The sequence below is a fragment of the Strix uralensis genome, chromosome 3, assembly GCF_047716275.1.
Source record: "Strix uralensis isolate ZFMK-TIS-50842 chromosome 3, bStrUra1, whole genome shotgun sequence".
Classification (NCBI taxonomy): Eukaryota; Metazoa; Chordata; class Aves; order Strigiformes; family Strigidae; genus Strix; species Strix uralensis.
The window spans coordinates 37,290,201-37,316,308 of record NC_133974.1 but is presented as its reverse complement, the minus strand read 5'-3'; the positions used below and the strand labels follow the sequence as shown (position 1 = coordinate 37,316,308).

The 26,108-nt window shown below is 36.5% G+C and overlaps 1 protein-coding gene across 3 annotated transcripts in view; it reads left to right on the top strand.

The window, feature by feature from the left end:
• The window catches only part of PHIP (PHIP subunit of CUL4-Ring ligase complex), a 118,945-nt gene that overhangs the window by 75,870 nt on the left and 16,967 nt on the right, over positions 1–26,108 (top strand). For all 3 annotated transcript variants that reach the window (XM_074861911.1, XM_074861910.1, XM_074861912.1), the window contains 11 exons: positions 6,556–6,696; positions 7,571–7,647; positions 8,391–8,622; positions 11,596–11,715; positions 15,334–15,441; positions 15,847–15,971; positions 16,173–16,255; positions 20,707–20,818; positions 21,030–21,091; positions 22,577–22,732; positions 24,584–24,704. In XM_074861911.1, the coding sequence (XP_074718012.1) occupies positions 6,556–6,696; positions 7,571–7,647; positions 8,391–8,622; positions 11,596–11,715; positions 15,334–15,441; positions 15,847–15,971; positions 16,173–16,255; positions 20,707–20,818; positions 21,030–21,091; positions 22,577–22,732; positions 24,584–24,704 (1,337 nt within the window). The remainder of the gene's footprint in view (positions 1–6,555; positions 6,697–7,570; positions 7,648–8,390; positions 8,623–11,595; positions 11,716–15,333; positions 15,442–15,846; positions 15,972–16,172; positions 16,256–20,706; positions 20,819–21,029; positions 21,092–22,576; positions 22,733–24,583; positions 24,705–26,108) is intronic.

Sequence of the window (26,108 nt, the reverse complement as noted above, 5' to 3'; positions counted from 1 at the left end):
TACAGTTTTCCTAAAAGTATCACTAGGACATAAAAATAGCAGAGTAGGCTAGTTGATCCAGCATTTTGGTTTCAGCAACTGCTTTTATTACATCTTTGAAACAAAGAAACTTTATATGGATGTTTTTGAAAATCTTTTCTCAGAGAGATATTTTGTAGTCTCTGAACTTTAAATGTGGCACTGGATCCTTTTGAGCCCCATATTTTTGTTGTGGATATTTATGCCTTTAAAATCCTTCAGAGGAAAAGCTAGCTTAGCAAAACATTTCTTCAGTTTCATATATTTACCCAAAGAAGAATGTGTGCTTCATTTATCTCAGTCCCTGGAGGGTTTGTGATCTGGATTCTGATGCCCAGAATGTGAGGAGGGATAACTTGGTAAATCCTTTAGTCACTTCCCACCTTTGTCCTGAGGAAATACAGCAAAAAGCAGACAGTCATGGTCTCTGCACTTGAGTACGTCAGTAAATTTTCTATATAGAAATTGCTGGTGAATTCAGTAACACTTTCAGAACATTTAAGTAAATCCTTAGACCCTATAGGATACTTTTTTTTTTTAAATGGCCTTTTGGGACAAAAACCTCATACTCTTCATTAAACATGTCTCTATTCAGAGGACTCGGGTTGTTGAGAGGTACACTAATTGAGATCCCTTGAGATAAGTCTCAGGGATTCAGAAATGAGTAGGTATCAAATGGGCTTTAAATAAGCAAATTTGCAAGAAGAAAAGGATACTTGATGCTATGTGTTGAGTCTCCCAGTGAAATAAACTGTTCAGATTTTAGTGATTTTTTTTTTTGTTGTTGTTACTTATGACTAGCATGAGCAACACTTCTGCTCAGTAGGGTCTGGACAATAGGAATGGTGAATTGGAATTGTCATCTTCTGTGGTATCCATAATAAAATCAAATAAACATCTGGGAAGAGAAGCAAGACTGACTGCACTCCAGAAACTGTTGTGTGATATTTTTAGGGGTATTTTAAATAGAAATCAGTAACTTAATTATAGCAGCTCTTCTGTTGCTGTTCTTTACAGTGACTGTATGGCTTTAAATACAAGCTGTGTTAGGTTAAAGATAGAACTGGAAAGTACTGTGTAAATCTTTCGTTTTTCTTGAGTGCATGCAGTACGTTTTGATACTGCTAACTTGCAATTTACATTACAGTAGTGTTGCAAGACTACAGTCCTTTGGTGTTGCGTAGTGATTTCTTAAGGGTTTAATGAGAGAATTTATAATCTAGAGGAGGTGGGGAATATCTCAAAATAAAATACAGGGGAAAACATTATCTTCTAGTAAACTATAAACCTAAGGATTGCAATGTCAAGAATTCTAGAAGGTGTGTCATTCTACAGTACTGTCAGCTGGTCTGGGAACAGAGTAAACAGGACTTGTATTAAAACATTGTCCTTGTACGCAAATTCAGTTGTGTTCATACCAGTAGGAAATACTAATTTTTATATCAACTTTTGAAATTTATCAGTTCAGTTCATAAATTATGATAACTGTTCCCTTCTAACTGAAAGGAGTCAAAAATATAGAAGGAAAATGAAAAGGAGGACAGGAAAAATTTTAGCATTTTGGATTTCAAGCTAAAGTGTAGGTCAGTAAGGAAGAACACAGAACAGCTGTAATTATTTTCTTAGTAGATTCCAAAGTCCTATTACTAATTTTTGTTCAGGGTCATGTGTGTTAAAAATAGTACAGTGTGTTGAACAATAGTTCAGTGTGTTAAAAGTAGTACAGAATTATAGCTCAGTCTTCCTTCTTTAACAACATCTACAACTCAGATTGGAAGCCACAGAAGCGTTCTAGTATTTAAAGTTAGAAAACCCATGTTTCTTTGACACAAGTCATACTGCGAAGTGGTTGTACATGATTGCTTGAGGGACTAATGGAGTTGTGTGGGAGAACATAAAAGCTTGGGTATTTTGACCTGAATAGTATTTAGTATCACTGATCTGCATGTCAAGTGAAGCAACTCAGTTTGACTTTCAAAGTCATTGGTGAGGAATAGAGTTTTCTCTTATTATTAAACAAAAACATTAATGACAGAGGATAGAATGTGGCATTGGAATACTTGCATTTTCAAAGTGGAACTGTATTTCAAATAATTTTTTTTTCAGGAGCATGCCAAAGATGAGAAGTGAGGTGAATAACATGCTTAGGTAAATGTTCCCAGTCCAAGTAATTAAGAGTATTAGTTTATTAAACCACTGGGATTACAGAGCATTTTAATAATGATAAAAGAGCGTGAAGTTTCTGTATGCTAGAGGGTTGATGTGTTGTGTGTCCTAGTTAAAAAAAAAAAAAAAAGAAAATATTTCTAATTACCATTAAGTGGAAATTATAAGGGGAAATTTCAAAGAATTAAGATTGGAGATTGTTATGGATGAACAAAAGTAAGCATAGACCTCTGTTGTGGCAAGTGCAAATGACTGTATGGTAAACTAACAGAAACCAGTGAGGAGAAATGTGTGCATTGTTTTGTTGGAGGCAGCTTAGTTGTGTTCCTCCAAAGCAGTAATTTTTCAACTTACATGTTATTTAAACACTACATCCAGGTAAATCTATAAGATGTTAAGAGGAAAATAATCTAAAACCCGAGACTAGCACTTAGTGTTTAGTGTCTGTTATCTTCACTGCCTTTGGAACAGTTCTCACTAATTTCTTATCTGTGTGAGATGTGGTAAGAGTGAAAACTAAATAATTACAAGCACTTATCCAGAGACTTCAGGAGAATATGGAAGGATGCTCTTTAGCCAAAAAGAAGATGACAGGACAAGAGGCAGTGGGCACAAACTCCTGAAACAAAGGAGGTTTTGCCCGAACCTAAGGACGCACTTCACTGTGAGGGTGACTGAGCACTGACACAGGCTGGTCAGAGAGGCTGTGGAGTCTTGGGCAGCTGGCTCTAGGTGGCCCTTCTTGAGCAGGGAGGTTGGACAAGGTAACCTCCAGAGGTCCCTTCCAACCTCAGTGATTCTGTGAAATAAAAACTGCTTTATGCACTAACAGCTTGGGCAATTTGTTGTATTTATCATCTGAGATAAAAACTCATGGTCATTGAAGAATATTAAACTTGGACAAAGGTATATATTAATGACCTTGGTAACGCCATGGTATCCTTCTCCAGAAAAATAAGAACTGAAATCTAATACGGAAAAATTTAAGTTCAGAGATAAATGCTGCGTTGAAGAATTTGAATAGCATATCTAGTCAAGAATGAAAACAGTTATGTAGGCTACTTGACAAATTGATTTTTTTAGCATAACATTTCAATCATAATGTTGAGAAGAGCATATGCAGACAAAAAAAGCTAAAGTTTCCTTTCTTTGTCTTAAAGAGGCTGTGAGCATCTATTTAATGTTGGGGTTCTGATACTGCACGTACCTATGTGCCCTACCCCTGCTTAACTTTGTAGTAGAGGCTGATTCCTGTCAGGAATTAGAAACCATTTTCAGATAAATAGATACTGTTGGTGAAGAAACTCTGTGAAATTGCTAGACGATGCTTTGCAAAATTGCTACAGCCCTGTGTGACAGCGGAGCAAAGCTGTGCCTTCCCGGTGGAGTCAGGGTCGTAAGACAGTAGAATGCAGTGGTCTGAGTTGTCAGGACACCACTGAGTTTTCCCTGTATTTTTCACAAATGGTGTTACAAAGACCCTCAGCAGTGTCTGGGTGACATGTTTGTATCTATCCCTCTCAAACACAGGAAATGCCATCATTTGTATTTCATAGAAAAACTGTTCTGACAGCAGCTGTAATTTCTAATGTATCTATAGACGTGCTATGGTATTGACTGGAAGCCTTGGATATGATACAAGGTACTTGTCAGCATTGAGAGAAAGTGATGATTGAACCTCAAATCATAGGTTATCCTGGCTTTATTTCCAAGCCTCCCATTAGAGTTGAGAGTCCAATTTCAAGCTCTTTCTTTGGGATATTGGCGGGGGGGCGGGGGGGGGGGAGCAGACCATCAGCTGTGTTTTTTATCTTTTTAGTCAAACTTTTGCACTTGACCCCACCGCTCCCCAAAATAAAGAACTGCCTGGCCTGCAGCTTCTCATCAGATTTTGGCAAAGCTGTGTTGAATAGAAGCGATGTTAATACATTTTTGGAAAGATGTGGAAGATGCATACCTTATGGTCCCTTTTCTCGTTCCTGCTTGAGCAGTGGGATTGGAAGAGGTGACATCCAGAGGTCCCTTCCAACTTCAGTCATTCTGTCATTCTGTTACTTATGGATAACTACTTGTGTGGCTTCACCTTTTTCCTCCATTCTTGTTTTGACATTGCATTTTTACTGAAGCAGTTTGTTACCCATTGGCATCACTATGGCCCAGTATTTATACAGTGATGTTACTTGCTTCCATGAAGGAATGATGGGGGGGGGTATTGGGGGAGGGGAGTTTCCTCAAGCTTTGAACTGCCGGAAGATAGCAACTCTTTCCAAAACCAAAGAGTAATGCAAAACACTTCAGTTTTTCAAGGATGTGTAGTTCTAAGTAGGGAAAAGCTGTATTTATAATAACCATTTGAGAAATCTCACCTCTGAATAGAAATGGGGATGCAAATTTTTATGCCTTTTATTTCTAAAGGGAAGACATGAGTGTTACAGTCAGGCTGTAATGTAGCTTCTGCAAAATACATCCTCTTTGTAAAGGATACTTAACTAATTTGTTTCATTGGACTTACGTTGATTCCATTCTGTTGTCTGTGCTTTCTCATGCTGTGTTCTATGATGCTAAGAGGCAGATAGGCTTTATAAAAAAGTCACAATTCAGTAGCAGAAGCTAGCAGCTGCAGCAGTGGCTTTTGTGACCTCTCTGCTTCAGCAGTGAATCTTGAGAGCTTGACGAGAAGTGAGCAGCCCCAGAAGGCTGTGTGACAGGCTCAGCCCCTAGTCTTAGGGCTGCCTCAGAGCTGTTCTGGGTCAGCTCAGAGCAGCTTGAGGAGATCTGGCATGTGCTGCCTGTTTGAATCCAGAAGAAGGAATGCCCCAGGTCTCAAAAGTTTTGGGCAATGTTAAAAGCTGGTTGCTGAGCAGTCCAATTAGAAGTGTCTCTGGTAGCTGTGCTGTCAATAGCAGTTTCCCCAACTTGAGTTCACTGGATGGAACAAAAGAAATGCAGTGCTCACAGAGCACAGAGCAGTTTGTGTTGGTCCTGTGTGCTTTGGTGAAAACTATAATGCAATTGTACAGATCAGCGTGCTGGCCTACCCTACTGAACTGTTGCAGTCACACCTGAAAAAAGCGTGTATCTTCTAACAGGGAGGGTAGAAGAAAAGCTCTAGCTAACAGAGTTTCGCATTTTAATGAAAACTGTTGCGGCTAAGGAAAACCAAATCTTAGCTACTGCTGCTTAGCCAAGTTTTAGTACAGTTTTCACCAAAAAGTGGGTTTTGGTTTTTTCCTCAATGAGAAAACTTAACCTCATGAGCTGACTTTCATCATACATGGCAGGAAAGATCTCCTAAAGAAAAAAAATCAAAGAGGAGTAGGTACAAGCAGTCTGCCCTACTAAAAGGCTCTGATATATTAGTACCTTTCTGTGGTTTGCTTCGGTTCTGTTTTCTTCATCTCTGGGACTGTTTTTTGGGTGGTTGGTTTTGTTTTTTTTTTTTTTAACCATATCAGCACCTAATAGATATCTGAGGTTTCCTTTATGGAAGAAAGCACTGGGGAAGTGTACCTCCTTTTGTGGCATCTAAGAATGTGTCCAGAAACTATTTCATCGGGTCTGAGCTAGGCTGAAGTTCAAATATACATGCCAACAAAATTAGCACAAGAATCTTGAAATCAAGATTATAGCTTTTGTTTTTTTTGCCAGAGTTTGGGGGCTAATACAAGATTACAGACTTCGTGTTGAGAGCAAGTGTCTGCATTATGTATATTCTGCAGGGGAACAAAATCTCTTTATGCTGGAGTGTGAAGTGTTTCTTAATTACAGCCTTATTTCATTCTTCTAAGCTTCATAAGAACTTGGATTCTTTCCATCTGACTCGTTCATTTGAACTCTTTGATGCATCATCATACCATTTAAAGGCTTTTACTTGCTAACAGTCATCTCTGTATGCTAAGAGATGTATTACTGTATGGGTCTCTCTTCTAACAGATCTGACCCCTCAGTTGCAAAATAACACACTCTGGAGTTCTCTGTAAGAGTCCCCTTTCTCTGATTGCCATTTTAAGTGTAATTTTGAGCTGTTACAGGCTTTTAGCAGCCTGTCAGTAGTTAACTGACACATACCTTGTAGCGAATGAAGAGTTTTAAAAAAGATTAAAATTTTCTATTACATCTGTGAAGAAATTTTAATTATCTCCAGAATATACTGAACTGGTCGGTGCTTACATTCAACAATGCATGTGGAGTGTTCTTCAGCAGCCCTTTAGTTTTGGACTTGTGGTCTGTTCTGAATTTTGTGGTGTTGAAACTTGTGTCTTTTTGCTACTGCAAAAGTTGCTTCCTGTAATACTATTATTAAACAAAATGCTTTGTATTAATGAAATATATACACAAAAATTATGTATTTTGACTTTCGTGTCTTCACAGAACCATTCTCATGATCATTTACTAGACACTAGCGACTCAAGAAAACAGCAAGCTAATCAGCACAACTACCGTACGAGATACGCAGTAGAAGAAACTGCAAGGCCGACTGAAGAGTTAGAAAATGGACACAGTTCCTCAGATGTAAGATCCTTATTCATGAGGCAATCTTATATATTCAATTTCTACTCATTAAGCTCCTGCTTCAGCTAGTTAAACGTTGTTTCTAGTGGAAACTCAGGTTACGTTCTTCATTGTGCATTTTCTTGCACGACTTTAAGAAATGATGTTGAATTAGGTTTTCACATACTGTTGTATATGTTTAGTTTTAACTAAAAAGTAGTTAACAAAAGAGAGAAATCCTCATTTGTAATGGCATTTTGCAAAGTATGTGTGCAATGTTAAATCTTCTCTATATTTGTAAGCCTGATCAGTATGGCCCATATGTCCTAGCAGTATGGTCACCAGCTCTGGGTGGCCCTGCTTGAACAGGGAGGTTGGATAATACAACCTCCAGAGGTCCCTTCCAGCCTCAACCATTCTGTGCTTCTGTAGCTACAGTAAAGTGAGTAATAAGAGTATATAAAGTTTGTACTGGGTTTTTGTTTGATATTAATTGAAAAGATGTGAAAATACTGCATTAAAAGGACTGGAAATAATTTTCAAAAAGGTAAGCGAGCCTTTTAAATGGAGATTAAGAAGCACTCAGGTCTCCACTGGGTATATGTTAAAAAAATATTGCTTTACATTGTGCATCTGTCCAGACATGGGCATGAGATGTAATTACTGGAGTGTTAATAAATTTTCTTACTTTTCATTTAATTAAGTCCATTAAAGTAACTATCTGCAAACTAAAATGCCTTTTTAACAACTTAAAGCTTTTATAATGCTTTATAACATATAAAGTCTAGAAAAGTTTTAGTCATACTGTCATGTACTATAACTTTCTTGAGTTCCAAAGAAAATGCTTTCTTTTTCCCTGCCCGCCCCTCTGCGCCCCCCACCCCCCTCTTGTTAGGAAGGGGAAGTAGTTGTTGCCAGTGGTGGAACATCAGAAGATGATGAAAGAGCATGGCACAGTGATGGCAGTTCTAGGTAAGTGACAGTATACCTTACAGAGAAAAGTCCTACTGAGAAATTTTAAATAATTTTCTCTGTAAACAGTTAATGAATAATAATTAAAACTTGTGCATGTTTAGAAGAAAAGATGAAAAAGAACTTAAAACTGTCAGGATTTAATTTTCAGCTACAGTACTAACTAAAATTTAGGGAAAGTTACATTGTTGTTTGTCAGAAGCAGGATTGTTTCCAATTGGTTTTGCAGGAGGTTAATTCTCTGCAGGTATGTGCATGCTTCAGGCATGTGGTAGCAGTTTCCTATGACTTGTCAGTCTGAGGTGCCTCTGCTGACCCTTAGTTTGAAATTAGAGAGCAAACATTGAGGTAGCTTCAACCCATCATTTGTTTCTTCTTTAGTAAATTTTTTTTTTTGTTAACTTTTGTTCAAAGCTATTCAAAACCAGAAGTCCCGGAACAATATCCGGACTTTAACATGTATCATCTTGAATTGACCAAGTAAACAGTGGATTTACTTCTAGTGATGCTAGAAGTTAAGCTTCTTGCAAGACTGAATGATCTCAAGGCTTTTGGTTTACTACCATTTAAAATGTAGATAGAATATAGGATTTTAAGCACTGGTTTTACCTATTAAAAATATTGTGGTTATCTAGACTGTTAACTATAATCTTGTATTGGTTTATATAATCCAATGCAGTCTGAATTGCTTTTTAACTTTTGTTTTTTAATTTCTTTTTTTTTCTTTGATATATCGTACATAGTGACTACTCTAGTGATTATTCTGACTGGACGGCAGATGCAGGAATCAATTTGCAACCACCAAAGAAAATTCCTAAAATTAAAACAAAGAAAGCAGAAAGTAGTTCAGAGGATGAAGAAGGACCTGAAAAGCAAAAGAAGCAAATTAAAAAGGAACGGAAAAAAGGGATTGAGGAGAAAGATGGACCATCAACATCACCAAAGAAGAGGAAACCCAAAGAGAGGAAACAAAAGGTTAGATGTTCTTTGTATATTACAAGATGCTCACTCCTACTGTCTTAGAAAAAATTAGATGAGTGAATCAGTTACGTATACAACTTAATATTGTCTAATTTGAAAACACTTCATGACTTGTAATCAATGATAATGACTGATGCTTGTAAGTCAAACGATAGATTGCTGTAATGATACACTTTCTAAATATGATGTGTTTCACTTAAGGAACACTTAATGTCCTTAACACCATCTCCTCTCAAGACCAGAAACTTCCTTGCTATGGATGTATTGAGTATTGGTATAACACACGCCTGTATTTTTTTTCAACTGTACTGTCTCCCCACCTAATTGCAGTTTCTTTTAGGTCTGCACAATCAAGTCATGTATTTTTTCTATCAATTCCACAATGTAGGATATTTGCAATATGCTTGCCACTGTAGTTCCGTCAGGGGGAATTTCACTTGATCAGGGGTTTGTTGTTGTCTGTTATGTTTGCTAATATAACCATGTTGTTCCAGTTTAGATCAGTACATGGAAATTTTCAGTGACTTTTATTTTCAGTGTGTTGTGGTTTTGAGGGGGGGGGGGTGTTTTGTTTTTAATTAAGTGTTAGATCAGAAAACTTGGTTTCTTCATTCTTTTTTTACAGAGACCAGAAGTGATCTATCTGGTAGATGCTAATTGCTTTCATAAGATCTGGTAGTTGTTACTCTTTGATTAGTCAGCTACTTGTTTATTGTATGTAGCTGTTGGTTGTAGTGTCAGTGCTAACAGTATCTTGGTATTTACACAGTCTGAAACCAGAAGAAGGTATGAGACGGTAGGGTTGTGGGTTTTTTTTAATGGTTGAAACCTCTAATTTAGCTTTTTATTATAAAATGTAAGACTGGCTGAGAGCCTGGTGTTTCTAGTTAGATTAAAGCTGAATTGAGTGTTTTGGGAATCTTGCATTCATTCTGGTCCCAGTTACCAAGATGCAGGACGTCTTTGATTCCAAAAATATCAGACTTGGATATTTCAGATTTTTAAAGAAGACCTGCTCCTTTCTTGAATCACAAAAAAATATTAGGCTGGAAGGAATATCAGAAAACCATCCTTTTTTGCTCTGCCCCTAGGTAGGATTAATTATACCTGTCATTCCTGACAGATGTTTGAAGTTTCTTGTGGTAGAGATTCTACCACCTTACTGGCTACAGAGCTCACTGTTCTAACTGGTAGAAAGTTCTTCCTGATTCCTGAATCAAAATTAGGGCTTTCCATTGAGGAAAGAAGTTTTTACCAACTTTGTAGCCAGGCACAGAATCTTAGGAATTAAGAAAGGAATAGAGGAAGAGTGTAATTTTCTATTAATGCATGGGCTGTTGAGATCTTGAATGGTGCTTTCATTTCTAATCCCCCTCCACCAAAAAAATCAATCTAAAAAATGATGCAGCCGTGAAGAAGGGCAAGAAAGGAGCCCCAGGAAGATCAGAGGGTACAGAATATTTTTTCTTTGAGGCAGACACAAAGAGGCTGACTCTTAGAAGGAAGAGAATTTGGAGGAGGTACGATAAAAAAGCTTTTATAAAACTGTGAATGGTTTAGAAATTAATAAATGGAATGATTCCTTTGTTATTTTGTTACAGTGAGATAGAACACCCAGTGACACAGACAGGAATCTCAAAAAAGAGCCCTTTCCCCATTCCACTCCCACCCCCTGAAAGCAAACAAAACCCCAGACCACCTGAGCATATAATAAGGTTGTGGGACTAATTACTAAAGGATTTAGCAGAGTTTTGGAAATTACTAGACAAATTCAGTGGGACTAGTCTCTTCCTGATGATTAACTGAGTTCAGGCTTTGGTGTCCAGAGGGTCTTAAAGTGATGATTAATGTGTGAAGTTATAACAAGGGATGATTTTCTGTTCAAAGGCTGTTTCTTATTACCTTCCCGTAATTCACCGATGAGCTAGACAGACTTTGCTCTGGTGCAGTGCATCTGTTTTTCACAAGACAGACCTGCTTGAACCTCAGAATCCACAAGGTGTTTCTATGTTAGTGATTTATTGCAATGGAGAGGTTCTGGTTTGATTTTGTTTGGTTTTAATTGTGTGTATGTTTTTTCCTGTGGTACATACCGGTGTTCCAGTGGTGCAATCAAAGCAGTTCCCACCCTGCTGAAACCACATTTGAATTTGTTACACTTGGAGTATCTCATTTGCAGTCTGGGGATGCGGAGTCTTCCGTCAGTGGGTGTATGCAGTGGATTTCTGTACTACTGTCCAAGGTTGCTTTCTGTATGTGCACAAGATTCTGTTAATAATTTCAAAGCAACCCTGCTTGAACGGTTGTACAAAACCCTGCTTTATCTGGCCTATTAGATACCCGCAGGCAGTGTGCACCTAGGACCAGCAACGGCAGTGAGCTTCATTACTTACAAATACATGATGTGGACATACAGTCTGAAAATGCAGTTCCACGGCACGTAGTAAATATGCCAGTAGGTCATGTGGATGTACCCAGTCCGGGTCATTTCCACATGCTTTACCTCTGTTTATGTTCATTGATCTCTTCCTCCTCATTTTGTGGGGTTCCTTAATTGGAGGCAGCTGTATGGTTGTAGTGTCTTATGGGCCAAGGTAACTGTGTGAATTTGGTAAAGAGAATGGCATATTTCAGTTTTATCTTTTTGGGCATGAGATGTAATTACTGGAGTGTTAATAAATTCAGTCTTCGTTAGAAGAGTCCCACCATCACCATTCCACCCAAAACCTGCTACTAAAAAAAAAACCCCTAAAAAAACCACTTTGTTTTTCAGATTATTAATGGTTTTGGTCTTGGTGTTACTGTAAGCAGTTAAGTAAGATTTATCTTCACACTGGCAATAATTTCCTTTTTATATTAAATATACTTAAGAAATGACAGTTGATTTCAATAAAACACTTCCCAAAATACAAAGCTTCCCTAAATGTTAGTTTATTCATGTTAATCTTCTGTGTGCATTTTCTTCAGAGGCTAGCTGTAGGAGTTCTGGCAGAAAATGGTTTGACACTGGAAGAATGGCTGCCCTCGGCATGGATTACAGACACTGTTCCTCGTCGGTGCCCATTTGTGCCACAGATGGGGGATGAGGTATTGTAGTTTTTCCCTCTGTGTTCTTGCTTCTTTCAGCTTGCTTTTGCCTTTTTAATTTTTATCTGTGCATTTTTTTTTTTGCAGAGATTTAATATCAGAATATTTTGAATTTTCTTGAAAACATTTGATCTGGGTACAATTTGCTTTTGCTTCCTTTAGTCTTTCCCATACTTAAAAAAATATTCTGCACAGTGTTGCTTTGACTTTTTTTATTCCATGCTGTTGCAATAACATTCCTTCTTGTACTGTGTTCAGCGTGTTAATTTCCTTATGACACATGTATACAAGCTGTGTGAGATGCTTTATCTAGTGAAAACTAGTCCTTAGTTGTAGAGCATCTTGTATGCTGATTAATGGTAAGAAATCAAATACAAATTCAAGTTGTTTGGAAAACTTCAGTTTAGGACTTGAAGTAAAAAAAACAGGAATTAAATCTCTGGGGGAAGGGTGGGATTTGTATATTTTTTGTGTGTTATTTTTGTTTGGTTTGGGCTTTTGTGTGTTTTGGTTTTGTTTTTTATTCTGAAGAAAAACTCCAACATTGTCCTTTTCACTTGTGTTGCTGAGAGCAGAAAACTTCTGCTGGTCTCTTACAAAACTTCTCTTGTGGTTTTCTGTTGTATATATGTATTTTATACCAACTAGACTGTAAACACTTTGTAAACATGGCCCAGATGTCTCAAAATACAGTAGCAAAAGGATACCCACCAGTTTCTAACTTGGGATAGAACATTACAGTGAGTTGTAGGAGTAAGTATTATCAGATAGAAATCAATCTTGAAAACTCGAGTCTGTGCAGATTTCCTAAAATCCCCTCAGGTTAAAATAAGAGGAAATAGCTGGCTTACACTGTAAGGTGTAGTCTCTTGGCCCTTCAGGGAGCGGCGTGTTTCTGAGGTACTAAACAGTTCTTATATAGCTCACGCCTTCAGAATGCAGTTGGAGAAGTACTTGACATAGTGGCAAAGTTGGTTAACTTTGGTCCTGAGCTAGAGGTCTTTGTAGACACCACCTTAGAAACAGAATCAGGAGCAGAGGTTGCATGTGGAAGCAGTTTTGGTTTTTTTTACTGGAGCACTTCACTGATGCAGTTCACAGCACAGCTATGCAACAATTACATCAGTATTGCTAGTGAGGGAGGGAAGGAGCACTTCAAGTTGAGAGATGCAACTGGAGAAAATGCTTACGTACTTATACCCTCCAGCAAGCATGTTTTGGAGGCTGTGCTGTTCAAAAGATCAAGTCCAAATAAATATATTTGGTGCCTGATACCATCTGGATACAGTGAAGCAGCCAAGGATTTATCTGTACCATTATTACTCAGGAGACCTTAACATCGTATGGGTTTAGTAAGATAAACTGGTGTGTTTGGTTTGGCACCTGCTGAATAGCCTATGCAGCATGTACTAGGAATATCTAAGTAGGCTGCATCCTTTTGCTGAAAAATGCTTTATATTGGTGAACAGGAAATTTCCTGTCCTGTGCCTAGAAAAGTAGGAGTAGTTGCACTAATAGGAAGTACGTTTGTAATCAAGCTGCTCTGTCTAAAATTCCATCTTTGATACTTGTTTAAGATGTGAAAAGAAGCTATTCATCTAGAAAGTTACTTTTGAAATCCACAGAAATAAAAGATCAATTTAGTTAAATATGATGAGAAGAGGTCTCGTGTGGCCTTTGAACATTTTGGTGGATGGTTGGTACGTTTTATAAGATTTGGGAGGAAAGTTACATCAAATTAACTCTCTTACAGCTGTACAAACAAGGAAGAAAAAACAGTAGTGCTATATTTAGTTATACTCAGTGCATGAGAATAGCACGTACCATCCCTTTTTCCTTCCTGAATACAGCCATTTACAGACCTTTGTCATGTGTCTTGAGGAACGGTGGAAACATACCAGAGAGATGGGACTGCAATTTCCCTGTCTGATTATTGAAATACAATGCATATTCATTAGAGTATTCTGCCATTAACATGATAAAGAACAGTTTTGTCTGGGTACTACAACAAACATGCAGAAGCAGGAATTTATCAAGATTAAAAATATAATTTCCTGAAAAAAAGGCGTAAATTCTTTTTCCCACAGGTACCTTTCTAATTTCTTCTTCTGACAGAAGATGAGATGCTTAGAGCCATTTACAAAATAAAAACGTTTCACTTCTGTGAACAGTGGGTTGAATTTATGTAGAGGTTTAACAGAAACAGTAAGTGTAGGAGGAATTGTTTGTAGCCTGTGCCACTAAGTGAATTTTTTTTGTTTTGATTCACTAGAAGGTACGGGAAACAATTGTCACAATGTTGAAAGTGTAATTTAAATTGACGTTATTTTAGATCTGTCTCTCAATAGCCTCTGTTCCTTTTCCTGCCAGTTAGATTCTGACAGTGCGTAGAATATCCTCACTGCTTTCGTGCCTTCTGTAACTACTGTGCATTTTTTCCCTACGAGGATATTGTGCACGTCGAATACTCTGAAAAACAAGTGTTTAAAAAAATGTGGTGTTGAGTCCTTCTCCATTTAAAAAAAAAAAAAAAAATTAAAAAATGCCATGTGACATTAAGAAAGTTCAGTAACTGTTACTGTAGAAACTTGACAGACACTTGTTTATAATATTTTATGATATAACGGTTTTGGAAAGCATGTGGAAATATAAAAATATTAGTGTGTTTATTTGTATAAATGTATTTTAAAACTTAGTGAGGGCTTTTCACTCTGCTCTATTTTTTGTGTTAGACCTTGACATTTAAGCTTATGTTGCCTCATCCTAATTGATGCGAATCCCATATTTATAGCTTGGGGCACTTTTAGAGGATTTTTTTATTTTGGAATGCATCGTACCTGGAATGCTGTTTATCAGATCTTTGTTCTAATTAGTTTGAGAACCTGTGTTTTGCATTTCGGGTATATTCCTTGAATGCGTGTTTAAGGTTTTCATCTTACTACTTCTTTACAGTGATGGTTTATAATAAAGACATTCATCCACATGGTGTCATATACAACAGGATCAAAGTAAAACTAATAAACTCTGGGTGTCTGAACCGTGGAAATTTATAGCAATTTTTAATAAGCATTTGAAATGTCTATTTTCAGTTTGTTCATGTCAGGCTGTTTGTTCAGTGATATGGAAGTGAACAGCAAAATCTTACCAGAACAATAACAAACAGCTGAATTTTCCTTCTAGAATATATTTGTTGTTCAAAACAGATATGATTAGCCAGACAGTGAATTTAGTGATGCTTGATTGTCATCTTAGGGCTGTCTGTAGTGATGAGTAACTGGATGGATTAGAGGAATTCGTGTTGCTGTCACTGAATTGTTCTGTAGTGTGATGATAAATAGATGGGTTTGTTACTGATTTTGTTTTGATCTCATGTGTGTGGTTTAGGATATTTTGCTCATAGGGAAAAGGTGTTCTAAGTCTTTCCTACTTTTTCTTTTAAATGATACCTGCTTTAATTATCCACCAGGTAATTTTTTAAGAACCTGTGACTTTTGCAGGAAAACAGAGTGGAAAAAAGTTGCTGACAAAATAGGAAGTACACACATTGTATGGCAGTGATATGTTAGCACTTCAGCTCCTCGAAGTCTTTGTTAGATAACTGTCACATTTCACTTTTAGGTCTACTATTTCCGACAAGGTCATGAAGCATACGTTGTAATGGCTAAGAAGAACAAAATATATAGTATTAATCCCAAGAAGCAACCATGGCATAAAATGGAATTACGGGTATGACTTCTTTTTCATTTTTGTTTGTATCTTAATATTAAAAAAAGTTTGGAAACTAACTGCAATAAGATTCTTGATACAGATGTTTCTAATGTTGTGCTCTTAATATTTTAAGATAAGGGGGAAAAAGTTAACTTAATAAATAGTCAAATGAAATCAGACCTTAAACTGTACTTCTTTTTGCATCTGCTTGAGCAGATGAGGTGGTTACGCTTCACAGTAAAGTATTTTTCAAACAAGTTACATTGTGAAATAGTAGCTTGTTTTGAAAGACTACATTTCAGATACTTGATTTTGACATGTTCTGGCAGAAATCTGGTCTTTTTAGTATACCCATATTTTCATGTTTCAGAAGGTTATTACAGTCAACTTCAGTGGTAGTACGTAACACTTTATTTATTCCAGGAGCAAGAGCTGATGAAAATAGTTGGGATTAAGTATGAAGTGGGACTGCCTACTCTCTGCTGTCTTAAACTTGCTTTTCTTGACCCTGATACGGGTAAACTAACTGGAGGATCATTCACCATGAAGTAAGTAAAGCAGTATTATATTTGAATTGGGCGCTTCCTTGCGGGAGAGGGGGAGGATGAGGTTGAAAGTTAAAAGACCATTAATGTTGAGACTTGAGCTTTTGAAGTGTTGAATTCAAACTATTTATTTTTTAGGTAAGTGCTTTACTTCATGCTTTTGCTGTTTTATTGCTTAATAGTTGTATGTTCTGTTGCAATTAGGTACCATGATATGCCAGATGTCATAGATTTCCTAGTTTTGAGGCAGCAGTTTGATGATGCAAAACATAGGCGATGGAATATAGGTGAGTTGTATGTGGAGTTTTTTTTATATGGTTTTGTTTATTTGTTTTTCTAAGTGTCTACCTATTTTCATGATAACTTATTAAAAAGTAGGTTATGGTAAATAAATCCAAATACTGTGCTGAAATTGGAGAATAAGCCCTGTCCATATTTGGATGTGGAGTCCTACTTTGTCTTTGACTGAAGCTACAGGAAGCAAACAAAATACTGCAGGTGATCTGTAAAAGAAAGTGCAAAGAAAATCTCAGTTGTGTGTTTGCAGAGAGGAATTAAGACTACTTTTTAGAAATATGGTGTTTATTGGTAACTGATAACTTATTGTAGCCTGTATATTGCTTATTTGTTCTTCTGGGTTCGAGGCCTTCTTACAACTGCATTGCTACTAGAATTTATTTTAAAAAAATTTTCTGGAATTTCTGCTGGAAATATGGAAACACCTTCTCCACCATTTGAAATTTATGATCTCTAGATTGTCCAAAGAGAATGCACTTGCCATCTCTTTATACTTGTTTGAATTTTGTTCTAAACCTGATATGGTTTAGCTTCATTGAAATGTATATAATTGTTATAATTTGCTGTTGTGTGATGTGGGAATCATTTTACTTTGCCTGTGCTTGGTTATTTCAAAGTGTTGGATACTGGAGAATGTCCATGACAGGCATGTCCTCCAGTCTGATCTCTTTTTTTTTTTGTCATCTTTTCCATATGATAACAAAGATCACCTTTCAACAATGAAATCTAACTAGAGGGGAGAGAAAGCTGCATTATGGCAAAATGATCCCCTAAGGTGTTGGTTTTTTCAGGAGGTCAGGAAATACATATGTCATCATTCATAAGAACAGCCTTAGATTGTCTCTGAAACTTAAAAGATCAAGAAAGTGTTACTGATTCTTCAGAGCTCAGGATGAACTCTGTTTCCCTAAGAGAAATTTGTATATGATACCATGTTTACAGAATTATAGACACCATTAAGTCCTTTCCAGTATCTCAGCATATTCTGTGAAGTGACATGCTCCTGAAAGTGAAATACTGATAGCTGCCTTTTTTTTTTTTTTTTTAAAGCAGGTCTCAATGTTAAACGCATTTTCTGTAAAGTAGCAGTGATTTCCAACTGAGTTCCTGCAGTTCTTCCATTCAGGAGCCATGGCTAGCATGTACACAGCTGACTTGCCAGCATTTCTTGCCACTTTAGGAAAAATATCATATAGGAGAATGGAGGATTTTAATGCAAGAACATGATGGTGTATCTGCCTATGTAGGAACAACTGATACAACATAAGTTTCTGCAAAGATACTGCGTCCTTAGTCTGTATTTGCTGTTTTCAAAGTGCTGTCTTCTAAGTTCATTGTAGCAAAGTAACCTGAAAAAGTGGCACAGCTGGATGTTAAAAGCTCTTTTTTTTCATTGTTTCTCAACTAACTTTTCTGTCAGGAAAGATGAATTAATCTCCTGTCCTTTGATGTACATCGTCATGTCCTTGCTTAGGATGTGTGCCTGAGCAGTAGATGTATAAATTACATTATGCCATATTAGTAAGTTCCATATCATGTCATACTGTCGTGGTTTCGGCTGGGATAGAGTTAATTTTTATTCTTAGTAGGTAGAATAGTGCCGTACTTTGGATTCAGTGTGGGATTTGGTATGAGAAGAATGTTGATCATACTTGACACATACTTTATGTTATGTTAAAGATTATTTCAATTTAGAGATCTCTTAAGACAAGAGATTGGTCAACGTCTACTAATATGTCACCAAGCTTTGCTCTTTCCTGATGGTTATGGATCTGTGGTCTTGTCCTCCTCTGCCCTACTATACATGTTTTCCCACAAGATCACAGCAGCAGTAGAAGGATGACTGCCATACCTTGTATGTGAACAACCTAGCCAGAAGGTCATCTGTCAGCCAGACAGAAATCCAGGAGTAGAGGAGGGACTTTGAAGTGTTAACCCTTGCTGCTCTTAGGGCTGTGAGTGCAGGTAGCATCTCCTTCCTATGCTGGCAACTGTATTCCTAGAAACTTGCAGTGTGGAAAGAATGAGCTACCCAAAAAGTACTGAAAGTGCCAGAACTATCAAGTCTTCAGTGTAAATAATGTGAGTTCCAGGCCAGTAGTGTCTAATACCAGCTTGTAACTCTGATGAGCATGTGTTAGAGTTTATTCTTCAGTTCCTCTTTTGGATAGTAAAATAGTCTCCTTCTTTGAGACCGTATGGAATGCTGAAGCAGAGATAGCAAAGATACTGCTGTTAAAACTCTTACGGCTCTTAGAGGAACCTTCCAGAGTGCTACCCTGCTCCTTCACACTGACACTTTGGATATTTTACTAGTGTATGCTTATGTACTCAGAACAAATCATGCACTGTTTTGTTGCAGTGTGGAACACAATATAAACATATTCCTTGAAAGGAGATCATATTTTCTATCAGGATAAGGAAAAATGCCTTAGAACTGTACGTGAAACTGTTCCTGACTATTTAACCACATGAATCTGAAATCCCCAAGATTTATCTGATGTGCTCAAGTCTTCTGAACTTTCACCATAGCTCTTCATCAACAACCTGGTATTTTTAACCAATAACAGTCCTTGGTGTTTTGGAGGAGTTTTTTTGGTAGTGTTTATGTGGTTTTGGTTTTTGGGTTTTGTTTGGTTTAGGGAACAGTATTTGCTTATGATATTTATATTTTTTAATATTAAATGTATATTAATGTCTGAATCCTTTCAGAAAACAAAGTTGTAAAGTTTGAGACGTGACAGGTTCTTATTTCTATTCAGATTCTATTTATTGCATATCTTTATCATCTTACAGTTTAACTACAAGATTAATACTTGGGCCAAAAGCTATTGCAGTAGGATTCCTGCAGCTTTAGCTGTATGTCTTAGGCAGGTGTGCACCTGTCTCTTACATAGCAGACACTTTTAAGTTCAACATACATTTTACATTTTCGTTCAGCTAATGTTATCTGATGATACACCATTCTGGAAAATTATGCTAAATCCTTCTTCTAAAAAGAATTTTTGGTCTGCTGACCACATAGATGGGGTAACAAAGAGGACATGGAAAAATAGCGAGTCAAGAACAAACTCTTGAACCACTAACATGTTTGGGTTTTGGTTTGTGGGGGGTTTTTTTATTGTGTTGTTTTCTGCTTTAGCATTCTGGCCATAGGAATGCTGTGGCTCCTGAGAAATCAGAAGCAACTGCCAGTATACACTCCTTTAAGTGGCTTTGATCCACTTAATGTTCAGCCCCATGAAGGCACTCAGAGTTGTACCTACACATGTTTCTTTGTAAAACTGATTGCTAGGGTTTGCCATGTGTACTTTTAAGAGCTCATCAGAATAATGTATTCTTTTAAAATAAAGCATCAGCGCTTATTTACATTTTTGATTTTGCATTTCAGATATTTCTGGTATACTTGGTTCTATTGCATTCAGCACAATTAGGACCATTAATGGAAGCTCTGTAATTGTCCTAGAATTACTTGCAATCCATTAAATCAAAAAAGTGCAATAAGAAAAGCAGAACATTTTTGAGAATATATTTACTTCCTATTATTTCAGACAACTGCAGCAAACATTTGAGTAGAGCGTGGATGTATTGAAATAGAACAAACATTGCAGCAGTTAAGAAAGTGTGTATATTCAAATCCCATGGGAAAAACAGTGCAGTTCTTGGAATCTCACTTAAATTACATTTGTTCTTGTACTGAATGAACTGAATACTTCACTAAAAATTGTTTCTAAATTCTGTGGCATGTGTTACAGAAAATGTTAGAATTTATGATGGTGTGTAATACACATTCTCACATGTAATTTTTTTTTAGTAACACTTCTGACCTTTTTTCTCAGCTAGGCAAATGCTTTGCACTAGTGAAACCATTTCAAGTCATAGTAAATTACTTTGTTAACCTTTTGAAGAAGCTTTAATAAATTTTATTCTTTTATCAGTCAGATTGCCTGCATAGTAAAGGAAATGAACCTGTGAGTTACATTTGGGTAGCTGGAAAAGCACTTCAGAAACTAAGGAGGAGGAGCTCAGCAGCATGTAAAATATTCCCCAGATGAAAGTGTCACAGTGCTCAGTTATTTCAAGATAGCATGTAGTGTTTAATACAAGTAGATTTGAGTCTTAAAAGTTACAGCATTGAAATGTCTTACCTTTTATATGAAATTAAGAAATACATTCATATATACAGAATATGTAGACAGATTTGCAAATCATTAATTTTTAATGCCATTTTAACTTTAATTTTTGTTTAAAAGTAGCCTTCAGAAAGAATTTAATATTTTTTTTAAAAACTGAGTATGACTTTTGTTTGCTTGTTGATGCTACAAGTAAGTGTTCAAAAGGATTTCTGTAATCAAGATCAAGCCAAAGTATCTAAAAACTGCTTTTCTTGGGAGGACTAAGATGCCTTGTACTGATGAAATTGTTTTGTGTTCTCACCTAGGTGATCGTTTCAGGTCAGTGATAGATGATGCTTGGTGGTTTGGAACAATTGAAAGCCAGGAACCTCTTCAGCCTGATTATCCTGATAGCTTATTTCAGTGCTACAATGTCTGGTTAGCAAATTTATCTTTAATCTTTTATTTTGGTTAGTTATTTCATTTGAAGTACTGACTGAGCAACTTGCTTTCGTTAAATTGTGATGCATCTCGCTGTACCAGTTTATTAGAATACTCTGTGGTATATAAATAAGTTATGTTACAAACATTAAATAATTACGTTCTTGAAGCAATATTAGTAGACAATTTAAATGTGGTTATTTTTAAGCTGGGACAATGGTGATACTGAGAAGATGAGCCCGTGGGACATGGAGCTGATACCAAGTAATGGTATGGTACCTTAATAATACAATTTCCTTTAAGAGTGTATTTAAAGAAAAAAAAAGTTATATGGTTTTACCTAAATAATCCTGTTTCGGGGAGTGGAGGGGAAGGCCCACAAACCAGTTGCATTCGAAGAACATCCTTAAATGAATTATTAAACTAAAAGCGGATCAAGATAAATGAACTGAGAAAAAAACATACCACCATCTTAGACAAATGAAGTGTATGTTGGAAATAGAAATGTTAGAAAAACTTAGAACAGATGTTGTACAGTTAAAGTTAACTTTTTATACAGTTAGGGAGGATTAAAGATAAACCCGTGGCCTGTGTCAGCTTTGAGGAAAACGGCTGCTCTGAGACGTGTCAGCATGCCTGCAGATGTTCAGTGCATTGAAGACGCAGTCATGTGCCTGTGAGATAGTTTGATAATAGTAGGATTTGCTCCCTGTCTGGCCCAGCACATGTGGCAGATAAGACATGCTGCAGGGTGGACAGCACAGCATGGGCACTGTTCACAGACAAGAATGTAGTATTTCTTCTTCCCTCACTTAAGTTTTGTTTGAAGATTTCATAAAAGTCTGATTAAAAAATGAAGTAGAATCAGCCTTTTTTCCTTGTGTTCTAAGAAGTGTTTGATAATATTGTCACTCATAAGTAACCATAAATAATTCTTTTAAGTTTCTATGATTCTATGATTCTAAGTTGTGAATGTGTTCGTTTCAGCTTTTCATTTCCATTCAACCCTTATTTTAATGGGTACCTCTTCATCATAAGTAAAACACAGAAGTTAGAGTGATAACATGACTAAAATAATTAATTAAAATAGGCAGATAACCAAACCTGAATCTGACTTTTTTTGGTGTATCCACAAATACTGACTTCTATTAGACCTTCCTTTGGGGGGGGGGGGAAAGTTGAAGAGGAGCACTTTGCATCATACTCTGAAAACTTGCTGTTACATTATGAATTGTCAAAGTTGGTGGGTCCTCAAGAATGCTAGGGTGATGGCACTTATAATTTGTTTGCTGAGGAGCTGTGGTTTCAGCATTTGACCTCACAAAACTGTGACAAGGTGAAACCACTACCTGGAGAGTGTTTTAGTGTGAACATCAGTCATCTTACACTCCACCTGAAAATCTTCAACCGTTCATTACCAAAATCATTTTATTGTCAAGAATTTTGGGTTAAAAAAACCCAACCCCAAACCAAAACATAAAGTTTAACTGTGATAAAGGAGTGTGTTGGTTGGGTCTAAAATAGATTCTACAATTAGCTGTTTGGAAGAGGATAAATTTTGTTTTGTGGTGGACTTGTAGACCAAACTGTATTGTAAGGATTTAAATACTGGATGGATTCAAAATGCCTTTGAGCAAATCAAGAACTGTGCATTTGTTTTGGTTAGTAAAATGATGTTATGTCTTTGAATTACAGGTATATGTATTACACAAGATACAAAGATTTGTTTTATTTAGTTTTCATGTTACATTCTAGCTGTATTTCCAGAAGAACTGGGAACTAGTGTTCCTTTAACAGATGATGAACGTAGAACGCTGCTTTACAAACCTCTGGATGGAGAGTGGGGTTCCAGGACCCGAGATGAGGAGTGTGACAGAATTATTGCAGGGATAAACCAACTTATGACCCTAGGTAAATCCTGAATAATACGGGAAGTGTTTTTGCGTTACGTTTTTCAGGCTACGCTTATGTATACAGAAATTACCAAAATGAATGTGATAAAATACAGCTTTTACTTCTTGATTAACAGAACCGAACTTTCTCATTGCACGTTTTTAAATTTTTCCTGTTTTCAAAGGTAACTATTGTTTTTTGGGAGATAATTTGACCTGCTAGGGGGTTGGGTTTTGCGTGCTAAAAACACATACTTTATTTTTTACTTTAGCTACCAGAATCTCTTGTTGGGTTTAAAATTGCAAACTTTATGAACAGAATATTAACTCTATTACAGGCAGATGGGGGGGGGAAAAACTTACATGGTTAGAGAATGGATACCTCTGTGTAGATTTCCCATGCATTAGCCTTTCCTAATTCTCTCCCACATTGCCTTAGTTGTGCAGAATGTTGAGGAAAGAGTGATTAACTGATGGAAAGCTGTTGCTATTTGGTTGTAGAGCAATTACTCTTTACCTCTTCTGAAAAGGTAATTGTTAAAATGTTTAACACATCACTGCAACATTTACATGATCAGAGATGGGGAGACCCATCATTGAAATAGAGGCTGAACCACAAGTCTTCTGTATGTTTTGTGATAAGCAAACTGTTAAGTCAGCAGTCTTAGTTTTTGGTGTAACAATGGTGAAATATGTAAGTTGTCCCAGATAATCTTTTTGAACTTAATGCAAGGTAAGACACATGTTTCAAAAAAGCCAGAAAATTCTTAACTCCAGAAATACTTCTGATACCTAGATGTCCCACATTATGGCTTCTTTGGTGACATACTTCGTAAGAAGCTTCCCTTTGCTTCCAAAAGAAAGGAAATATCCATACAGTGTAGTAATCCAAATGACAGAATTACATTAAAAAAACTTGTGAGGAAAGGGAATTTTAGTTATTTTCACTGTGTCATCTAAGAGTAATGGCCTTACATTTTGCATTGTGGTGTATGGCATACTGCTTAGTTTGGGATTTAACTGTAGCATATGTGGTGCATGTCGGTACAAAGTAGCAGTTGCTAGAACATTCCTAAGAGTAAGTAAACAGCTTTTAGAAGAAGAGCAGTCTGTTTAGCAACAACGTTATTTTCTGTTTTTGAGGGAGACTTTATAAAGGGTTTTTTATGTTTTTGTATACAGTATTTTCACTAGAGGTATAAAATATTAGAATGGTGTGTCTAAGCACTCATGATTCTAAGCACAGGAGAAAAAAACAAGTTTGCGGAGGTGCACAGACTTAAATTGCTCGGCAGTCTTCTAGCATTACGGTGGATTGGTTTTAGAAGGCTTCTTTGCTGTTAGGTAGGGGCAGGAGAGCATGTTTGTATTTTATTTTGAGTGTGGATTTTCCCCATATCTTAATGAGATTGAAATAGTACTCTAACTTTTATGGTAAGAGTTTAATGTATTGCTTTGTTTGAAGATGGGAGAGTGGCAATATAGAACCAAATGAAATGAGCCTGTGTTGTAAATAACAATACTGAATTGCATGTCTTCATATATGTATAATTTATACATTTAAATCTACTTTTCAAATGTGTATATTCTGCATGCGCTTGTCATGTTTCTGAGGAGTGTGGTGCTTCATGCACAACAGAATGGGCAGACGCTGCAGCGATTGTACTGACAGCATACACCCAAGCAAGCACTTTTATACGTAGAATAACACAAATTGTTTGGAATATCTAGAGTAGTTATTGTTATTTTTGGGAAAGTGCTGTGCATTTCAAACATGAAGAAATAGCATATGTTGTGGGAGGTGAATCTTGAAACTGCTTGAGGGACTTTTATGGTGTATATAATTTTTTTTTCTTTTTGTTCTGTTTAGATATTGCTTCTGCATTTGTGGCACCTGTGGATCTTCAGGCTTACCCAATGTATTGCACTGTTGTGGCATACCCCACAGACCTCAGTACCATTAAACAAAGACTGGAAAGCAGATTTTACAGGTTAGATCCAAGTCTTAGTTCCTGCCGTGAAATACTGCCAACCATGTATTTCATAGTTCTTTGTCTTATAATACCCAACTAGGAGGTGGGTACAGGTGTGTGCTTTCTGTTTCTCCCATCTTCTATCTTTGATCTAGGTTTCCGTTTTAAAACTTACAAAACTTTACTAAAAAAGATTGAACGTGTCTTCTCCAAAATGTATTTTAGAATTATGTGACTTTCAGATTTCTGCTTATGCAGATGACTTGTTCCATGTGAGATTCAAATTGCAGGACCAGAGACTACATCAGTAAAATGACTTTTAGTCAAAAAGATTAAGTTTCCACCTTATCATTTAAAAAAAAAAAAAATAAATCTGTTTTTAGTAAGAGAAACCTTAGAAATACGTCGTGTTTTTGTCCTAATGTGCTTTAAAAGAAAAAAGTGTCCTGCATTATTACTTAAAAAACTACACAGAAAATAGTTTCTTAAATTATTGGCCTTGAAATTCTAAATTGTTGGACAGCAACAAAAAAGAGTTTTAACTTTTTGACACTATTTTGATGTTTTCCTAAACTGTGGTTGCAATTTCTGTATTTTTTTGCAGTAAATATTATCTATGTAGGATTATGCTCCTTTAAATTACTTCTGTTTCCTTTGGTTCTTGGGATATTTTTGTTTTGAAAATCAGGGTCCCTGTAATGCTTGTTTTGATTAAACATGGACAGCATTTTGTTTTGGGCTGAATTTCAAAAATGATTTGTAGTACTTTATGCGTGCTACCTGAAGATTGAATTCTAAATTAAAATTTCTTTTTTGTTTTCAAAAAAACCCCTGGTTTTTATGCATTGTAATGTGATAATGCATATTTATTGTTCCATGTTTACTGTGTGATATAAAGTAATCCAACTTTCAGTTCTCTAATGTACTGCTTTGCAGTCAGATGTGGCAAAGACTTCTCGCTGGATTTTGTTTCTCTTGTCAAAAGAGTAAGCGGTTAGTTTTGGTAATCAGCATACCTTCTTCAGTAAATCTGGTTTTATTAGCTTGTAGTATTGCCATGGCCTGGTTAGGTAATGAACAACCATGTTGTGTTGTGCTTTCCAGTGAAATTTTTTTCTTTACCTTCTGCAGCAGGGGTTGTTCTGATCACTGGTGATTTTGGTAGCTTTTTGTGAGGCTTACCTTAAAATACAGTTTTTCTCTTCTGAACCAGGAGACTTAGCATGCCTGTATCTCAAAAATGCAAAACGGAACAAAAAATATCACCTTCCCAGTCACTGCTGGCATTGTATAGAACTAAATTCTGGACCCATAAAACATGATTAAATTGCATCTAAACACTTATGCTACACTAAACATGCTGAATGATCCCCCCGCTTCACTCTACAAAACACTTGTGCAGAATTCATCATGTTTTGCCAG